Here is a 17,433-nt window from a genome sequence, read left to right as displayed (position 1 = left end):
CATCGTCGGTTACGGCACACCACAACTGACAGTGCTATTGATTAAGATGTTTATTGCTAATTATGTGTTATCTAACCATTACTTTTTTTGATATATTTTTTTTAAAAAAATTATTTTTAATAATTTTTATCCAAAAATATTAAACAATTTTCAAAGCTTATTTAAATGATTAAATCAAGGCCTTATCAGTTAAGACCTTATCACAATTATAACAATTACATCTCAAAATCGGCAAAGAACTAGCAAAAAAACAAATCTATTTGTCATAACAATTGCACGTTAACAAATGAATAAGCAGAGTGAGCCAAAACAAATAAACATATGTACATACAATTATAATAAAAAACATAAAAAAAATAAATAAATGCTAAATTCTTTGTTTTATATATCTTTATTAAAGATGTTACAAGCTTTTAGGAGTCACAATGAAAAATAGTTACCCTCTCTCAAAAAGTCCCAATGTAATTGTCCCATATGACTTATGGGGCACAATAAATGCTAAGGTTTGAATGCTTCGAGTGGTGAGTGTAATCATTTTGGTTTCATTGATTGCTTATATATATATATATATATATATATATAAATATATGCCTGTCCCATTGTGTTTTACACCCCACCTCCTATAGACTGTAAGCGCGTTTGAGCAGGGTCCTCTTCAACCTACCGTTCCTGTAAGTTTTCTTCTAATTGTCCTATTTATAGCTAAATCCCCTCTCTTATAATATTGTAAAGCACTACGGAATCTGTTGGCGCTCTATATAAATGGCATTAAAGGATCACTATAGGGTCAGGAACACAAACATGTATTCCTGACCCTATAGTGTTAACACCACCATATAGCCCCCCTGGACCCTTCATACCTCCATAAATATAGCAAAATCTTACTGTATTCAAGCAAGAAGCTTTAACTCTGCATGCTGTTTGCCTAAAACAAAAACCACGCAGTCTGCTGACATCATCAGAAGTGGTAGCCTGATCCAATCACAATGCTTCCCCATAGGATTGGCTGAGACTGACAAGGAGGCAGATCAGGGGCAGAGCCGGCATGATTCAAGCACAGCCCTGGCCAATCAGCATCTCCTCAAAGAGGTGAATTGAATCAGTGAAGCTCTATGAGTAAAGTGCAGTGTCTGCATGCAGAGGGTGGAGCTACTGAATGTTTGGATGCATGTTAGGCAGCCATAACCCAGGAAGGATCTCTAACAGCCATCTGAAGAGTGGCCAGTGCAGTTATCCCTAGGCTGTAATGTAAACACTGCATTTTCTCTGAAAATACAGTGTTTACAGCAAAAAGCCTGAAGGTAATGATTCTACTCACAAGAGCAAATTCAATAAGCTGTAGTTGTTCTGGTGACTATAATGTCCCTTTAATAATAATTAATAATTAATATATATATGCACATGTACTGTTTTATTTTTATCTTGATAATGACCCTGCAGGCTCTAAATTATGTTAAGTCCAGTGATTGCTACTGTTAATTAAACGCACTCTCTGGGATTTCCATGCAAAATGTATTAGGCCACAAAATCTAAGTTTAGACCCTCCTGGGTCTTGATCAAGATTATATATATATCTGTGTTAAATTTCCATCTCATCGCTTTATTCATTGTTTTATTATATTAGGTCAATCTTAATCAAATACATTCTGTTTTGTTTGAATTAGGTGAGCGACTTTACTTGGAGTCATGATGGAACTCAAGCTTTGATTTCATACAGAGATGGTTTTGTGCTCGTTGGTTCTGTGAGTGGTCAGCGGCACTGGTCATCTGAGATTAATCTGGAGAGTCAAATTACTTGTGGAATATGGACACCCGATGATCAGCAGGTATTTAGTTGTTTGTGTGGTTTAAAATCCAAATGGTTTTATCGTTAATCTGCAGATTACCCTATTTTAAATGCAAATACTGTTTGAATCCATCTACAGGAATGTAGAAATCTGTTTTTATGTTTCCTTAACAATTACCAAATTTTACTAATTACATGATGTAATATAACAAGAAAAAAGAAGAAAACAAATACCCTTAGGGGTTAACTATATAACATTCCAACATATTAACCAATGTCATCAGTTCTTGTGCTATGTACTCTCATGTGACCTAAGCTACTCCCTCTTTCTAGCTGACGCAGAAGCTGAAAATATCAACAGGAAAACAATGAACTTGAACAATCTCAGGTATATGGTTCCAGTGAGTATCCTCCGGTGTAATTAAGAGGAAAACGACTTGATCCTGAATAATCCATTATAGGGGTTAAGCTGTAGGAGACAGAGAAATATGTTCAAGTATTATTGTCATACATATGAACTGTGAAAGTTTTAAGAACGTTTATATCATAAAGCATTTCCCCATGGGTCCAGCAAAGATAAAAACCAACTCATCATAAGTATACGGCAACTCACATGAACATTCAGACAACTCCTACCGTCATACACAAATAGGTGGGAAGACAAAGGGTACTACTTACCTGTCATTTGGCGGGCTAATACTCGCCTGTTAATTTTATTAAAGGACACGGAGGCTCATATTAGGCTAGTTTAAAGCTGTAAGATGACCATAGACAAGATCTGATCTGAAAATAGTACTCTTTGAACGTCGATTCTCGAGACCAATCAGCTGTGCGAAGAAGGTCTTCCAATTTACAACCAAGTGAGAAAGCTTTAGAGGCCGTTGCGCCTCTAGTAGAATGAGCTCAGTGGACTGATGTGTCGATGGTAGCAGCTGACATTATCCATTTCACCCAGCGTGCCAGAGTTACCGTGGAAACTGGATGATGAGGTTTCCTCGCCGCCAAGAAGAGATCATGTGTTGTTGGGTTCCTGAATGACTGGGTCCACAGTTCATACTCCTGGAGGCATGCTACCGGGCAGAGGTTAGCATTGTGAGGAAAGGAGGGGTAGAAGACTGCCGTGATTTTCGACTTTGTACATCTGGTGATATTTGTAGCGGAGGCCTGATATTCCACAGGTTAACACTATAGATCCCAGTGAGGCTCAGGAACAAGCAGTAAAAACACCATGAAGCAGTAATTCCAGCAAATAAAGTAATCCACGAATATCCCCATACAGATCCCAATGACTGGACGACACACAGCATCAGGAGCAGAACTGATGTTTAATGACAGGGACTCTGCTTTTATGCATTGCTCCCCTGCAAGGGAGACGCCCACAGGCAATTATGCATTAACCAGTCAAATAAAGGTTACATCCCACATATTCCCTCCCCTCTGCTTGGGAGATAATTGAGTTTCTTACTGTATCTCCTCAATTATCTCCAATCTGAAACATATATTTTTATACAATTTTATAACTTTATGATTTTGTATCACACAGAAATAAAACTTATATTTTTATGAACCACACATCTTGGGGAAAAACATATTAAAAATTTGTACAAATCGGTTCAGTGGTTCCCGAGATATTGAAAAAGTCTCCTTGGACCGACCGCACGCCTGTTTGCATGCCCAAAACAGTTCCACAGATTCAGGCTGTGTGGTCGGTCTATTTCTGCCTTGAAAATTGACAAAGTCCCATCCAAAGGCGGCGTTCGAATAGTCGAACGCACTTCGACTTCTGTCGAAGTGTCGAAGTAGAACTGGGTTAAACTGCTGCGGTGTTCGTTAGTCGAGTGGCAATCTATTTCCCCTGAAAAAGATGACAAAGTCCCATTCGAACGGGTGTTCGAATCTTCGAACGGGACTTAATCTCCAGCCGCGGTGTCGAATGGTAGGGGAAGGTACAGGTCGACCGCGTTCGACTGCATTAAAATGGCCGCCGCCACGTGTTCGATTGTCTAATGGCAGCCACTTCGACTACTTCGGCACTTCGGCTGTATCCGAAGTGCCATATCAAACGTACCCATTCTTTGCACCACACAATTAAAAGGGCCAGAAACTGTTTTTGTCTTTACGTGCAAGGCACGGTGGATGATGGCACTAAAAGAAAGGGTAGAGGTTCTCAGGTAACATGGTAAGTGGCTGATGTAGATCAAATGCCAAACAGGGGCATCTGTTACAGATGGGACAGCCAAAAAGGGGTTCCGCTACAATATTAAACAAGAAACCGTGTGGGGTGAAGGACCGTGCGTCGATATCCAGGGCTCGAACGTCTGACACCCTTTTACAGGAAATTAAGCACAGGAGAATAGCCAATTTTGCGGACACTTGTTTTAGTGTAAGGTCCGAGTTTGTAGGCCAGTCTTCCAATAGTCAAAAAAGAAAAAGAAAAGAAGCCAGTGACTGAGTCAACCGGCCTCTGAGTGGGCCAGGGGAATCCAAACAAGGGGGTAACCCTTACATACGTGAGAAAGAACAATATTTACAAAAAGGTAGACCTAGGTGGAGAAGAGGAACCTCCTCAGCCCCAACCCTGATCCACCCAATAGGAGACCCCTCCCTTCGGTAATGCTTCTGGATAAAACTTAACGTTTATTTCAATTCGTAAAAATAAAATAATCTATATATGTGTGAACACCAAAAATGATACAGTGAAGAAAAGTGGTGAGAAAAAAATTAAATGATAAGGAGAGCCACAAAAATATAATATTAGTCTTAATGACTGTGGGTGTAGACCATAATCTGTAATGTATATTAGGTCCTTCCGAAAACACCCCAGATAAGACTCCAGCAAGTGGGCTCAATAGCCCAATGGGGTAAGATATAGAGAGAGGAGCTCAAAAGGTAGGTATAAAAACCTGGTGCACTTGGTGATAATATTGGAAATGAATTTTATCAAGTGCACATGGTGCTCAATTGCTCTTAGATCTCTGTGTTGTGAGATCAAGTACACATTATTGCTTAGATGTAAAGAATACCTATTGGGTGTGGACCATAATCTATAATATATATAGTCCTCCCAGAAAAAAACAACACAAAACACACACCCCAAATAGGATTACTGCAAATGGGCTCTTATTGCCAAAAAGTAGAGAGAGGAGCTCAAAATAGGTATAAAAATCTGGTGTATCTGGTAACAATATTGAAAACAAATTGTATCAAGTGCACCTTATTACTCTGTTGCTCTTAAGACCCTGTATGTAGGGATGTCTTAACAAGTGCACATTGTTGCCCCATAGTTCAGAATCCCTATATTTTGGGATGTTGAATTGTAACTTATTGCTTTGCTTTTAACGTTGTTATCACTAAAAAAGCAGTGGAGCTAAATTGCAGACTTGTCTCAGCTGAATGCACGAACATAGGAAGCCCCTTCTCTCGAGGGATCCACCTCCCAAACCCCCAGATCACATGAAAGGAGCTGAGCATCCAAAGCTCCTCTTTATGGAATAAAATGATTGATTATTTCGACATCCTCAGCCCCCAGATTCATAAATCTATCTAAAGCTTGCTGGAATCTTAGTTGCGTGGCTTCTCCTGACTAAATTAACCTAACGCGCGTTTCAGCGCATTGATGCGCCTTCGTCAGAGGTATAGTATCAGACTGTCCCTCGTGCGACTCTTTTATAGGAGTACCGGGTCGGAGAACAGTGGGCGTGTCAAAGACTTGTTCGCGCCAAAAAGTTCCGTTCAGATGGGTGCCGCCCCCCTATGAACGTCACCGTTTGATTGGCAGGGATTCTGAAGGTCCTCCCTGGTGCACTGTCGTCTAAACGTTCAATTCCTATTGAACAAATTGACGATCTGTGTCATTTTATATCTAGTGGATCAGACAAAGATTAGTCTGTATCCACTATTAGTCTTCATGGTCCAGCTAGCAATCCTCCTTGCACCAAATTTATGATTAGAGGAGCTTTGTCCATAATATATACACATATGCACATTAGTGATGCATCAGTGATACGAAAATATATTTGTACCTACTTATATGATGTAAATATTAGCATGATCAAAGTCCTTATTTAAAGGGGGCAGGATCCAAAAAATCTATACATCCATATCTAAATATATGTGATATGTAATAAACGGATCCATAATTGTCTAGGACACAGGGTCTGTGTCCTGGTTATTTAAAGGGGCTGGACAAGACCAAAACTTAGTGTATATACAAATCTCCTTTAGTTCTTTAACCACGTTTCCATAAATATAGATATTGTGTCGCTAGTCCACTTCTGTAATTAAGGGGCCGAGGGACATTAGAAACCAAACTTAAACACACAAATAACTAAGGTATTTACACAAATTGTTATATATACATATATACAGTTAAAGTAATTTGCATTACTACTGATGTTGAATATTATCTACTGTGAAACTCATTTTAATTTTCAATGAAGGGCGTGAATGTAAACCCTTCATTTAGTCCATTAGGGGCCAGTGTATTGAATTTGTAGATCCAATAGCATTCTCTCTTGAGAAGAGTACGGTCCAGGTCGCCTCCTCTGCGTCCTAGCTGGATCTTCTCTATACCCGCAAACTTGATTCCTCGCGTGTCACCTTGGTGTTCATTTCTAACATGTCTAGAAACTGGGGTATCTCTAAAATTCCTAACTGAATGTATGTGCTCCATAACTCGCCTCTTGAAGGGGCGAATAGTTTTCCCCACATATCTGAGGCCACACACACATATCAGTAGGTATATAATCCCCTTAGTATTACAATTAAAAAATTGTTTAATCTGACATGTTGATTGGTCAATCAAGTCTGGGAGAACTTTAGAATCTTTTAACATATAATGGCAGGCCACACACTTGCCACATTGGTAAGTTCCCTGCACGGAGAGCCAGTTAGTGTTGCCCCTTTTTGTAGATAAATGACTAGGAACCAACACTTCTTTTAGATTTTTGCCTCTTCGTGCCGTGAGGGAGACAAAAGGAGTCACTACTCCCTTAAGTTGGGGGTCTTGGGAAATCAAAGGCCAGAATCTGCCCAGTATTCGTTTGGTCTGGTCCCATCCAGAGTCAAACGTAGCCACACAACGAATAGGTTCCTGTTTTGTTGGTACTACTTTATCTTTCAGGAGATCTTCTCTATCACTTAACAGTGCCCTTTGAAATGCTTTTTTGAGGCAACGATTGGGATATCCCCTCTCTTTAAACCTAGCTCTGAGGAGTTTGGCTTGGTTGATGAATTCATCCATAGTTGAACAATTCCTCCTCAAGCGTAGGTATTGACCAACCGGGATGCCTCTTTTCAACGTTATTGGGTGATGACTTTCCCATCTTAGCATCGTATTTGTTGAGGTGGCCTTTCTAAACAGAGTGGTGTCAATTCTTGACTCTTTGGAGATATTGACAGTGCAATCTAGGAAGTTAAGTGTAGAGCCACCAATTTCCATTGTGAGTTTTAAGTTCAGCTCATTGGTGTTCAGGTTCTCTACAAATAACCTAAAGGCGTCCTCCGTGCCCGTCCAGACAACGAGGACATCATCCATAAACCTCTTCCAAAGGAAGATGTGTCTTGTGAACTCCATATTGACCTCTGAGAAAACCACATTCTCTTCCCACCACCCCAGGTGCAGGTTGGCATATGATGGAGCACAAGACGTGCCCATAGCTGTGCCCTGCACCTGGTGGTAGAATTGGCCATTAAAGAGAAAGAAGTTGTGGGTTAACACAAACCTCAGCAACTCTATTACGAATTGCGTGTGGTGCTCGTGTCTCAGTCCCCGTGTATCTAGGTAGCATTTAGTATGTGCCAATCCCAGGGTGTGGGGGATTGAGGAGTACAGGGCCTCTACATCGAGGCTACACAGAAGTGCACCTCTAGGTAGATTGAGAGACGTTGGGCACTTCAATGTGTCCTTTGTATCTCTCAAGTAGGACGGTAGTTTTTCCACAAATGGTCTAAGTATTTTGTCAAGATACTGACTGGCCCTACTCGTTAGATTATTTGACCCTGACACAATCGGTCTGGCTGTTAATTGAGTATATTTCTTGTGCACCTTGGGTAGGCAGTAGAACGTAGACACCACCGGATTTTTAGTATAGATGTAGGCATGTTCTCTCCTACCCAGTATGCCAGCATCAAATGCTGAGTCCAAGACACATTTAAGATCTGACAGAAATTTGGTGGAGGGATCAGAGCTCAATGTACGGTAAGTTGTATCATCCTTAAGTATGTTGTTTGCAAGCTGAATATAATGCGCTCTGTTTAAAACAACAATGTTCCCCCCTTTATCTGCCGGTTTAATGATGATGTCCTCGTTGTCCTGCAGGACACGGAGGGCACGCCACTCATCCCTTGAAAGATTACTATGGGGTCGAGGTTCCAAGGAGTCTATTTTGAGTTTGTCTACCATTTTACATACTGATTCAACGAACATATCTATATTCTTGAAGTCTTTGATGTTCGGTGTAAATTTACTTCTAGGGCCCAAGTCTGTGTAGGGGTATGGGGAGGTCCCATCATTATCTTCCAACAGGGATACAAGGTCATTCAAACACTGAAATTCTCTGACACTGAAGCCCAATTCTCGAGCTCTTTTTTCATTGATAGTTAGAAAGTATTTATGTAAGGCCAGGCGTCTGCCAAACAAGTGGATATCCTTTATCCAGTCAAACTTGCTGAAAGGGGGTACCGGGACAAATGATAAACCCTTCCTCAGGACCTGATATTGTGGGTCAGTAAGTATAGTGTCAGAGAGATTGAGGACCTTTGTGTTGGTATCTAGTATCTTTTCCGTGCCCTCCCCCTGTATCTTGTCTGTCTGTATTGTGATGGCATTTCCCCCTCTCGGGGGCTCTGCCCTAAAAAAGTAACCCCTTTTTTTAGGATACCCTTTGATTGTTCGTTCGTACGGGATGCAGAGGCCATGTTAGTGTCCTCATTGTCTGTGTCTGAGGTCTCGTACTCAGATGTGGTGTTTTGATCGGATTCAACATGTGTAACCTTTCTGAATTTCCTATAGACACGTTCATTCTTATAATCTTGGTGGTCCCTCAGGAATTTCCTGTGTTTCCGATTCTTAATAGAATCCCTGTATTTATTGAGATTTTGTTGGAGACTGACTTCCTGAGTGTTAAAGTTTGGGTCTTCTTTAAACTGTTGTGTGGCTTCAACTGCCTCATTTACTTTATCATTAACCTCTGTAAGTTTTTTACTTTCGAATCTACATATTATGTCCATAAAGGTTCGAGAGCAGAGATTTGCCGCCTCTTCCCATTCTTTAAGGAGGGTGGCATCATTTATATTGGTGTTAGGCATAATTTGTACCCTGAGACCCCTTGGTATCATCGATTTATTGAGGTAATTTTGGAGAGATGAAATTTCCCACCCCATCCTAATCTGTTGTTTACAGAAATTCGATAGTTGTCTAAATTTTGATTCTATGTTCATATCTGTGGAGAGGAATGCACATTCTTTGTCTGAGAATACTTTCTCAGCATCTAGGCACCATTGATTTGGGTCCTTTAATTGATTCAGGAAGCTGGCCATATTTTGAGTTTACACAGTAGTAGGGAATAAGACACACTTATGCAGGTACTAAAACCAGTTTAGAACAACTTAAGTCAAAAAAGAAAAAGAAAAGAAGCCAGTGACTGAGTCAACCGGCCTCTGAGTGTGCCAGGGGAATCCAAACAAGGGGGTAACCCTTACATACGTGAGAAAGAACAATATTTACAAAAAGGTAGACCTAGGTGGAGAAGAGGAACCTCCTCAGCCCCAACCCTGATCCACCCAATAGGAGACCAGTCCCTTCGGTAATGCTTCTGGATAAAACTTAACGTTTATTTCAATTCGTAAAAATAAAATAATCTATATATGTGTGAACACCAAAAATGATACAGTGAAGAAAAGTGGTGAGAAAAAAATAAAATGATAAGGAGAGCCACAAAAATATAATATTAGTCTTAATGACTGTGGGTGTAGACCATAATCTGTAATGTATATTAGGTCCTTCCGAAAACACCCCAGATAAGACTCCAGCAAGTGGGCTCAATAGCCCAATGGGGTAAGATATAGAGAGAGGAGCTCAAAAGGTAGGTATAAAAACCTGGTGCACTTGGTGATAATATTGGAAATGAATTTTATCAAGTGCACATGGTGCTCAATTGCTCTTAGATCTCTGTGTTGTGAGATCAAGTACACATTATTGCTTAGATGTAAAGAATACCTATTGGGTGTGGACCATAATCTATAATATATATAGTCCTCCCAGAAAAAAACAACACAAAACACACACCCCAAATAGGATTACTGCAAATGGGCTCTTATTGCCAAAAAGTAGAGAGAGGAGCTCAAAATAGGTATAAAAATCTGGTGTATCTGGTAACAATATTGAAAACAAATTGTATCAAGTGCACCTTATTACTCTGTTGCTCTTAAGACCCTGTATGTAGGGATGTCTTAACAAGTGCACATTGTTGCCCCATAGTTCAGAATCCCTATATTTTAGGATGTTGAATTGTAACTTATTGCTTTGCTTTTAACGTTGTTATCACTAAAAAAGCAGTGGAGCTAAATTGCAGACTTGTCTCAGCTGAATGCACGAACATAGGAAGCCCCTTCTCTCGAGGGATCCACCTCCCAAACCCCCAGATCACATGAAAGGAGCTGAGCATCCAAAGCTCCTCTTTATGGAATAAAATGATTGATTATTTCGACATCCTCAGCCCCCAGATTCATAAATCTATCTAAAGCTTGCTGGAATCTTAGTTGCGTGGCTTCTCCTGACTAAATTAACCTAACGCGCGTTTCAGCGCATTGATGCGCCTTCGTCAGAGGTATAGTATCAGACTGTCCCTCGTGCGACTCTTTTATAGGAGTACCGGGTCGGAGAACAGTGGGCGTGTCAAAGACTTGTTCGCGCCAAAAAGTTCCGTTCAGATGGGTGCCGCCCCCCTATGAACGTCACCGTTTGATTGGCAGGGATTCTGAAGGTCCTCCCTGGTGCACTGTCGTCTAAACGTTCAATTCCTATTGAACAAATTGACGATCTGTGTCATTTTATATCTAGTGGATCAGACAAAGATTAGTCTGTATCCACTATTAGTCTTCATGGTCCAGCTAGCAATCCTCCTTGCACCAAATTTATGATTAGAGGAGCTTTGTCCATAATATATACACATATGCACATTAGTGATGCATCAGTGATACGAAAATATATTTGTACCTACTTATATGATGTAAATATTAGCATGATCAAAGTCCTTATTTAAAGGGGGCAGGATCCAAAAAAATCTATACATCCATATCTAAATATATGTGATATGTAATAAACGGATCCATAATTGTCTAGGACACAGGGTCTGTGTCCTGGTTATTTAAAGGGGCTGGACAAGACCAAAACTTAGTGTATATACAAATCTCCTTTAGTTCTTTAACCACGTTTCCATAAATATAGATATTGTGTCGCTAGTCCACTTCTGTAATTAAGGGGCCGAGGGACATTAGAAACCAAACTTAAACACACAAATAACTAAGGTATTTACACAAATTGTTATATATACATATATACAGTTAAAGTAATTTGCATTACTACTGATGTTGAATATTATCTACTGTGAAACTCATTTTAATTTTCAATGAAGGGCGTGAATGTAAACCCTTCATTTAGTCCATTAGGGGCCAGTGTATTGAATTTGTAGATCCAATAGCATTCTCTCTTGAGAAGAGTACGGTCCAGGTCGCCTCCTCTGCGTCCTAGCTGGATCTTCTCTATACCCGCAAACTTGATTCCTCGCGTGTCACCTTGGTGTTCATTTCTAACATGTCTAGAAACTGGGGTATCTCTAAAATTCCTAACTGAATGTATGTGCTCCATAACTCGCCTCTTGAAGGGGCGAATAGTTTTCCCCACATATCTGAGGCCACACACACATATCAGTAGGTATATAATCCCCTTAGTATTACAATTAAAAAATTGTTTAATCTGACATGTTGATTGGTCAATCAAGTCTGGGAGAACTTTAGAATCTTTTAACATATAATGGCAGGCCACACACTTGCCACATTGGTAAGTTCCCTGCACGGAGAGCCAGTTAGTGTTGCCCCTTTTTGTAGATAAATGACTAGGAACCAACACTTCTTTTAGATTTTTGCCTCTTCGTGCCGTGAGGGAGACAAAAGGAGTCACTACTCCCTTAAGTTGGGGGTCTTGGGAAATCAAAGGCCAGAATCTGCCCAGTATTCGTTTGGTCTGGTCCCATCCAGAGTCAAACGTAGCCACACAACGAATAGGTTCCTGTTTTGTTGGTACTACTTTATCTTTCAGGAGATCTTCTCTATCACTTAACAGTGCCCTTTGAAATGCTTTTTTGAGGCAACGATTGGGATATCCCCTCTCTTTAAACCTAGCTCTGAGGAGTTTGGCTTGGTTGATGAATTCATCCATAGTTGAACAATTCCTCCTCAAGCGTAGGTATTGACCAACCGGGATGCCTCTTTTCAACGTTATTGGGTGATGACTTTCCCATCTTAGCATCGTATTTGTTGAGGTGGCCTTTCTAAACAGAGTGGTGTCAATTCTTGACTCTTTGGAGATATTGACAGTGCAATCTAGGAAGTTAAGTGTAGAGCCACCAATTTCCATTGTGAGTTTTAAGTTCAGCTCATTGGTGTTCAGGTTCTCTACAAATAACCTAAAGGCGTCCTCCGTGCCCGTCCAGACAACGAGGACATCATCCATATACCTCTTCCAAAGGAAGATGTGTCTTGTGAACTCCATATTGACCTCTGAGAAAACCACATTCTCTTCCCACCACCCCAGGTGCAGGTTGGCATATGATGGAGCACAAGACGTGCCCATAGCTGTGCCCTGCACCTGGTGGTAGAATTGGCCATTAAAGAGAAAGAAGTTGTGGGTTAACACAAACCTCAGCAACTCTATTACGAATTGCGTGTGGTGCTCGTGTCTCAGTCCCCGTGTATCTAGGTAGCATTTAGTATGTGCCAATCCCAGGGTGTGGGGGATTGAGGAGTACAGGGCCTCTACATCGAGGCTACACAGAAGTGCACCTCTAGGTAGATTGAGAGACGTTGGGCACTTCAATGTGTCCTTTGTATCTCTCAAGTAGGACGGTAGTTTTTCCACAAATGGTCTAAGTATTTTGTCAAGATACTGACTGGCCCTACTCGTTAGATTATTTGACCCTGACACAATCGGTCTGGCTGTTAATTGAGTATATTTCTTGTGCACCTTGGGTAGGCAGTAGAACGTAGACACCACCGGATTTTTAGTATAGATGTAGGCATGTTCTCTCCTACCCAGTATGCCAGCATCAAATGCTGAGTCCAAGACACATTTAAGATCTGACAGAAATTTGGTGGAGGGATCAGAGCTCAATGTACGGTAAGTTGTATCATCCTTAAGTATGTTGTTTGCAAGCTGAATATAATGCGCTCTGTTTAAAACAACAATGTTCCCCCCTTTATCTGCCGGTTTAATGATGATGTCCTCGTTGTCCTGCAGGACACGGAGGGCACGCCACTCATCCCTTGAAAGATTACTATGGGGTCGAGGTTCCAAGGAGTCTATTTTGAGTTTGTCTACCATTTTACATACTGATTCAACGAACATATCTATATTCTTGAAGTCTTTGATGTTCGGTGTAAATTTACTTCTAGGGCCCAAGTCTGTGTAGGGGTATGGGGAGGTCCCATCATTATCTTCCAACAGGGATACAAGGTCATTCAAACACTGAAATTCTCTGACACTGAAGCCCAATTCTCGAGCTCTTTTTTCATTGATAGTTAGAAAGTATTTATGTAAGGCCAGGCGTCTGCCAAACAAGTGGATATCCTTTATCCAGTCAAACTTGCTGAAAGGGGGTACCGGGACAAACGATAAACCCTTCCTCAGGACCTGATATTGTGGGTCAGTAAGTATAGTGTCAGAGAGATTGAGGACCTTTGTGTTGGTATCTAGTATCTTTTCCGTGCCCTCCCCCTGTATCTTGTCTGTCTGTATTGTGATGGCATTTCCCCCTCTCGGGGGCTCTGCCCTAAAAAAGTAACCCCTTTTTTTAGGATACCCTTTGATTGTTCGTTCGTACGGGATGCAGAGGCCATGTTAGTGTCCTCATTGTCTGTGTCTGAGGTCTCGTACTCAGATGTGGTGTTTTGATCGGATTCAACATGTGTAACCTTTCTGAATTTCCTATAGACACGTTCATTCTTATAATCTTGGTGGTCCCTCAGGAATTTCCTGTGTTTCCGATTCTTAATAGAATCCCTGTATTTATTGAGATTTTGTTGGAGACTGACTTCCTGAGTGTTAAAGTTTGGGTCTTCTTTAAACTGTTGTGTGGCTTCAACTGCCTCATTTACTTTATCATTAACCTCTGTAAGTTTTTTACTTTCGAATCTACATATTATGTCCATAAAGGTTCGAGAGCAGAGATTTGCCGCCTCTTCCCATTCTTTAAGGAGGGTGGCATCATTTATATTGGTGTTAGGCATAATTTGTACCCTGAGACCCCTTGGTATCATCGATTTATTGAGGTAATTTTGGAGAGATGAAATTTCCCACCCCATCCTAATCTGTTGTTTACAGAAATTCGATAGTTGTCTAAATTTTGATTCTATGTTCATATCTGTGGAGAGGAATGCACATTCTTTGTCTGAGAATACTTTCTCAGCATCTAGGCACCATTGATTTGGGTCCTTTAATTGATTCAGGAAGCTGGCCATATTTTGAGTTTACACAGTAGTAGGGAATAAGACACACTTATGCAGGTACTAAAACCAGTTTAGAACAACTTAAGTCAAAAAAGAAAAAGAAAAGAAGCCAGTGACTGAGTCAACCGGCCTCCGAGTGTGCCAGGGGAATCCAAACAAGGGGGTAACCCTTACATACGTGAGAAAGAACAATATTTACAAAAAGGTAGACCTAGGTGGAGAAGAGGAACCTCCTCAGCCCCAACCCTGATCCACCCAATAGGAGACCCCTCCCTTCGGTAATGCTTCTGGATAAAACTTAACGTTTATTTCAATTCGTAAAAATAAAATAATCTATATATGTGTGAACACCAAAAATGATACAGTGAAGAAAAGTGGTGAGAAAAAAATAAAATGATAAGGAGAGCCACAAAAATATAATATTAGTCTTAATGACTGTGGGTGTAGACCATAATCTGTAATGTATATTAGGTCCTTCCGAAAACACCCCAGATAAGACTCCAGCAAGTGGGCTCAATAGCCCAATGGGGTAAGATATAGAGAGAGGAGCTCAAAAGGTAGGTATAAAAACCTGGTGCACTTGGTGATAATATTGGAAATGAATTTTATCAAGTGCACATGGTGCTCAATTGCTCTTAGATCTCTGTGTTGTGAGATCAAGTACACATTATTGCTTAGATGTAAAGAATACCTATTGGGTGTGGACCATAATCTATAATATATATAGTCCTCCCAGAAAAAAACAACACAAAACACACACCCCAAATAGGATTACTGCAAATGGGCTCTTATTGCCAAAAAGTAGAGAGAGGAGCTCAAAATAGGTATAAAAATCTGGTGTATCTGGTAACAATATTGAAAACAAATTGTATCAAGTGCACCTTATTACTCTGTTGCTCTTAAGACCCTGTATGTAGGGATGTCTTAACAAGTGCACATTGTTGCCCCATAGTTCAGAATCCCTATATTTTAGGATGTTGAATTGTAACTTATTGCTTTGCTTTTAACGTTGTTATCACTAAAAAAGCAGTGGAGCTAAATTGCAGACTTGTCTCAGCTGAATGCACGAACATAGGAAGCCCCTTCTCTCGAGGGATCCACCTCCCAAACCCCCAGATCACATGAAAGGAGCTGAGCATCCAAAGCTCCTCTTTATGGAATAAAATGATTGATTATTTCGACATCCTCAGCCCCCAGATTCATAAATCTATCTAAAGCTTGCTGGAATCTTAGTTGCGTGGCTTCTCCTGACTAAATTAACCTAACGCGCGTTTCAGCGCATTGATGCGCCTTCGTCAGAGGTATAGTATCAGACTGTCCCTCGTGCGACTCTTTTATAGGAGTACCGGGTCGGAGAACAGTGGGCGTGTCAAAGACTTGTTCGCGCCAAAAAGTTCCGTTCAGATGGGTGCCGCCCCCCTATGAACGTCACCGTTTGATTGGCAGGGATTCTGAAGGTCCTCCCTGGTGCACTGTCGTCTAAACGTTCAATTCCTATTGAACAAATTGACGATCTGTGTCATTTTATATCTAGTGGATCAGACAAAGATTAGTCTGTATCCACTATTAGTCTTCATGGTCCAGCTAGCAATCCTCCTTGCACCAAATTTATGATTAGAGGAGCTTTGTCCATAATATATACACATATGCACATTAGTGATGCATCAGTGATACGAAAATATATTTGTACCTACTTATATGATGTAAATATTAGCATGATCAAAGTCCTTATTTAAAGGGGGCAGGATCCAAAAAAATCTATACATCCATATCTAAATATATGTGATATGTAATAAACGGATCCATAATTGTCTAGGACACAGGGTCTGTGTCCTGGTTATTTAAAGGGGCTGGACAAGACCAAAACTTAGTGTATATACAAATCTCCTTTAGTTCTTTAACCACGTTTCCATAAATATAGATATTGTGTCGCTAGTCCACTTCTGTAATTAAGGGGCCGAGGGACATTAGAAACCAAACTTAAACACACAAATAACTAAGGTATTTACACAAATTGTTATATATACATATATACAGTTAAAGTAATTTGCATTACTACTGATGTTGAATATTATCTACTGTGAAACTCATTTTAATTTTCAATGAAGGGCGTGAATGTAAACCCTTCATTTAGTCCATTAGGGGCCAGTGTATTGAATTTGTAGATCCAATAGCATTCTCTCTTGAGAAGAGTACGGTCCAGGTCGCCTCCTCTGCGTCCTAGCTGGATCTTCTCTATACCCGCAAACTTGATTCCTCGCGTGTCACCTTGGTGTTCATTTCTAACATGTCTAGAAACTGGGGTATCTCTAAAATTCCTAACTGAATGTATGTGCTCCATAACTCGCCTCTTGAAGGGGCGAATAGTTTTCCCCACATATCTGAGGCCACACACACATATCAGTAGGTATATAATCCCCTTAGTATTACAATTAAAAAATTGTTTAATCTGACATGTTGATTGGTCAATCAAGTCTGGGAGAACTTTAGAATCTTTTAACATATAATGGCAGGCCACACACTTGCCACATTGGTAAGTTCCCTGCACGGAGAGCCAGTTAGTGTTGCCCCTTTTTGTAGATAAATGACTAGGAACCAACACTTCTTTTAGATTTTTGCCTCTTCGTGCCGTGAGGGAGACAAAAGGAGTCACTACTCCCTTAAGTTGGGGGTCTTGGGAAATCAAAGGCCAGAATCTGCCCAGTATTCGTTTGGTCTGGTCCCATCCAGAGTCAAACGTCTCTCAATCTACCTAGAGGTGCACTTCTGTGTAGCCTCGATGTAGAGGCCCTGTACTCCTCAATCCCCCACACCCTGGGATTGGCACATACTAAATGCTACCTAGATACACGGGGACTGAGACACGAGCACCACACGCAATTCGTAATAGAGTTGCTGAGGTTTGTGTTAACCCACAACTTCTT

At 40.7% G+C, this 17,433-nt stretch overlaps 1 protein-coding gene across 1 annotated transcript in view; it reads left to right on the top strand.

Annotated features, from left to right (window-relative positions):
- The window catches only part of TULP4 (TUB like protein 4), a 407,212-nt gene that overhangs the window by 43,376 nt on the left and 346,403 nt on the right, over positions 1-17,433 (top strand). Inside the window, exon 3 of the mRNA XM_063443403.1 lies at positions 1,665-1,826. Within this exon, the coding sequence (XP_063299473.1) occupies positions 1,665-1,826 (162 nt within the window). The remainder of the gene's footprint in view (positions 1-1,664; positions 1,827-17,433) is intronic.

Source organism: Pelobates fuscus, chromosome 2 (genome assembly GCF_036172605.1).
Source record: "Pelobates fuscus isolate aPelFus1 chromosome 2, aPelFus1.pri, whole genome shotgun sequence".
Taxonomy (NCBI): domain Eukaryota; kingdom Metazoa; phylum Chordata; class Amphibia; order Anura; family Pelobatidae; genus Pelobates; species Pelobates fuscus.
This window is presented reverse-complemented; position numbering and strand designations above follow the sequence as displayed.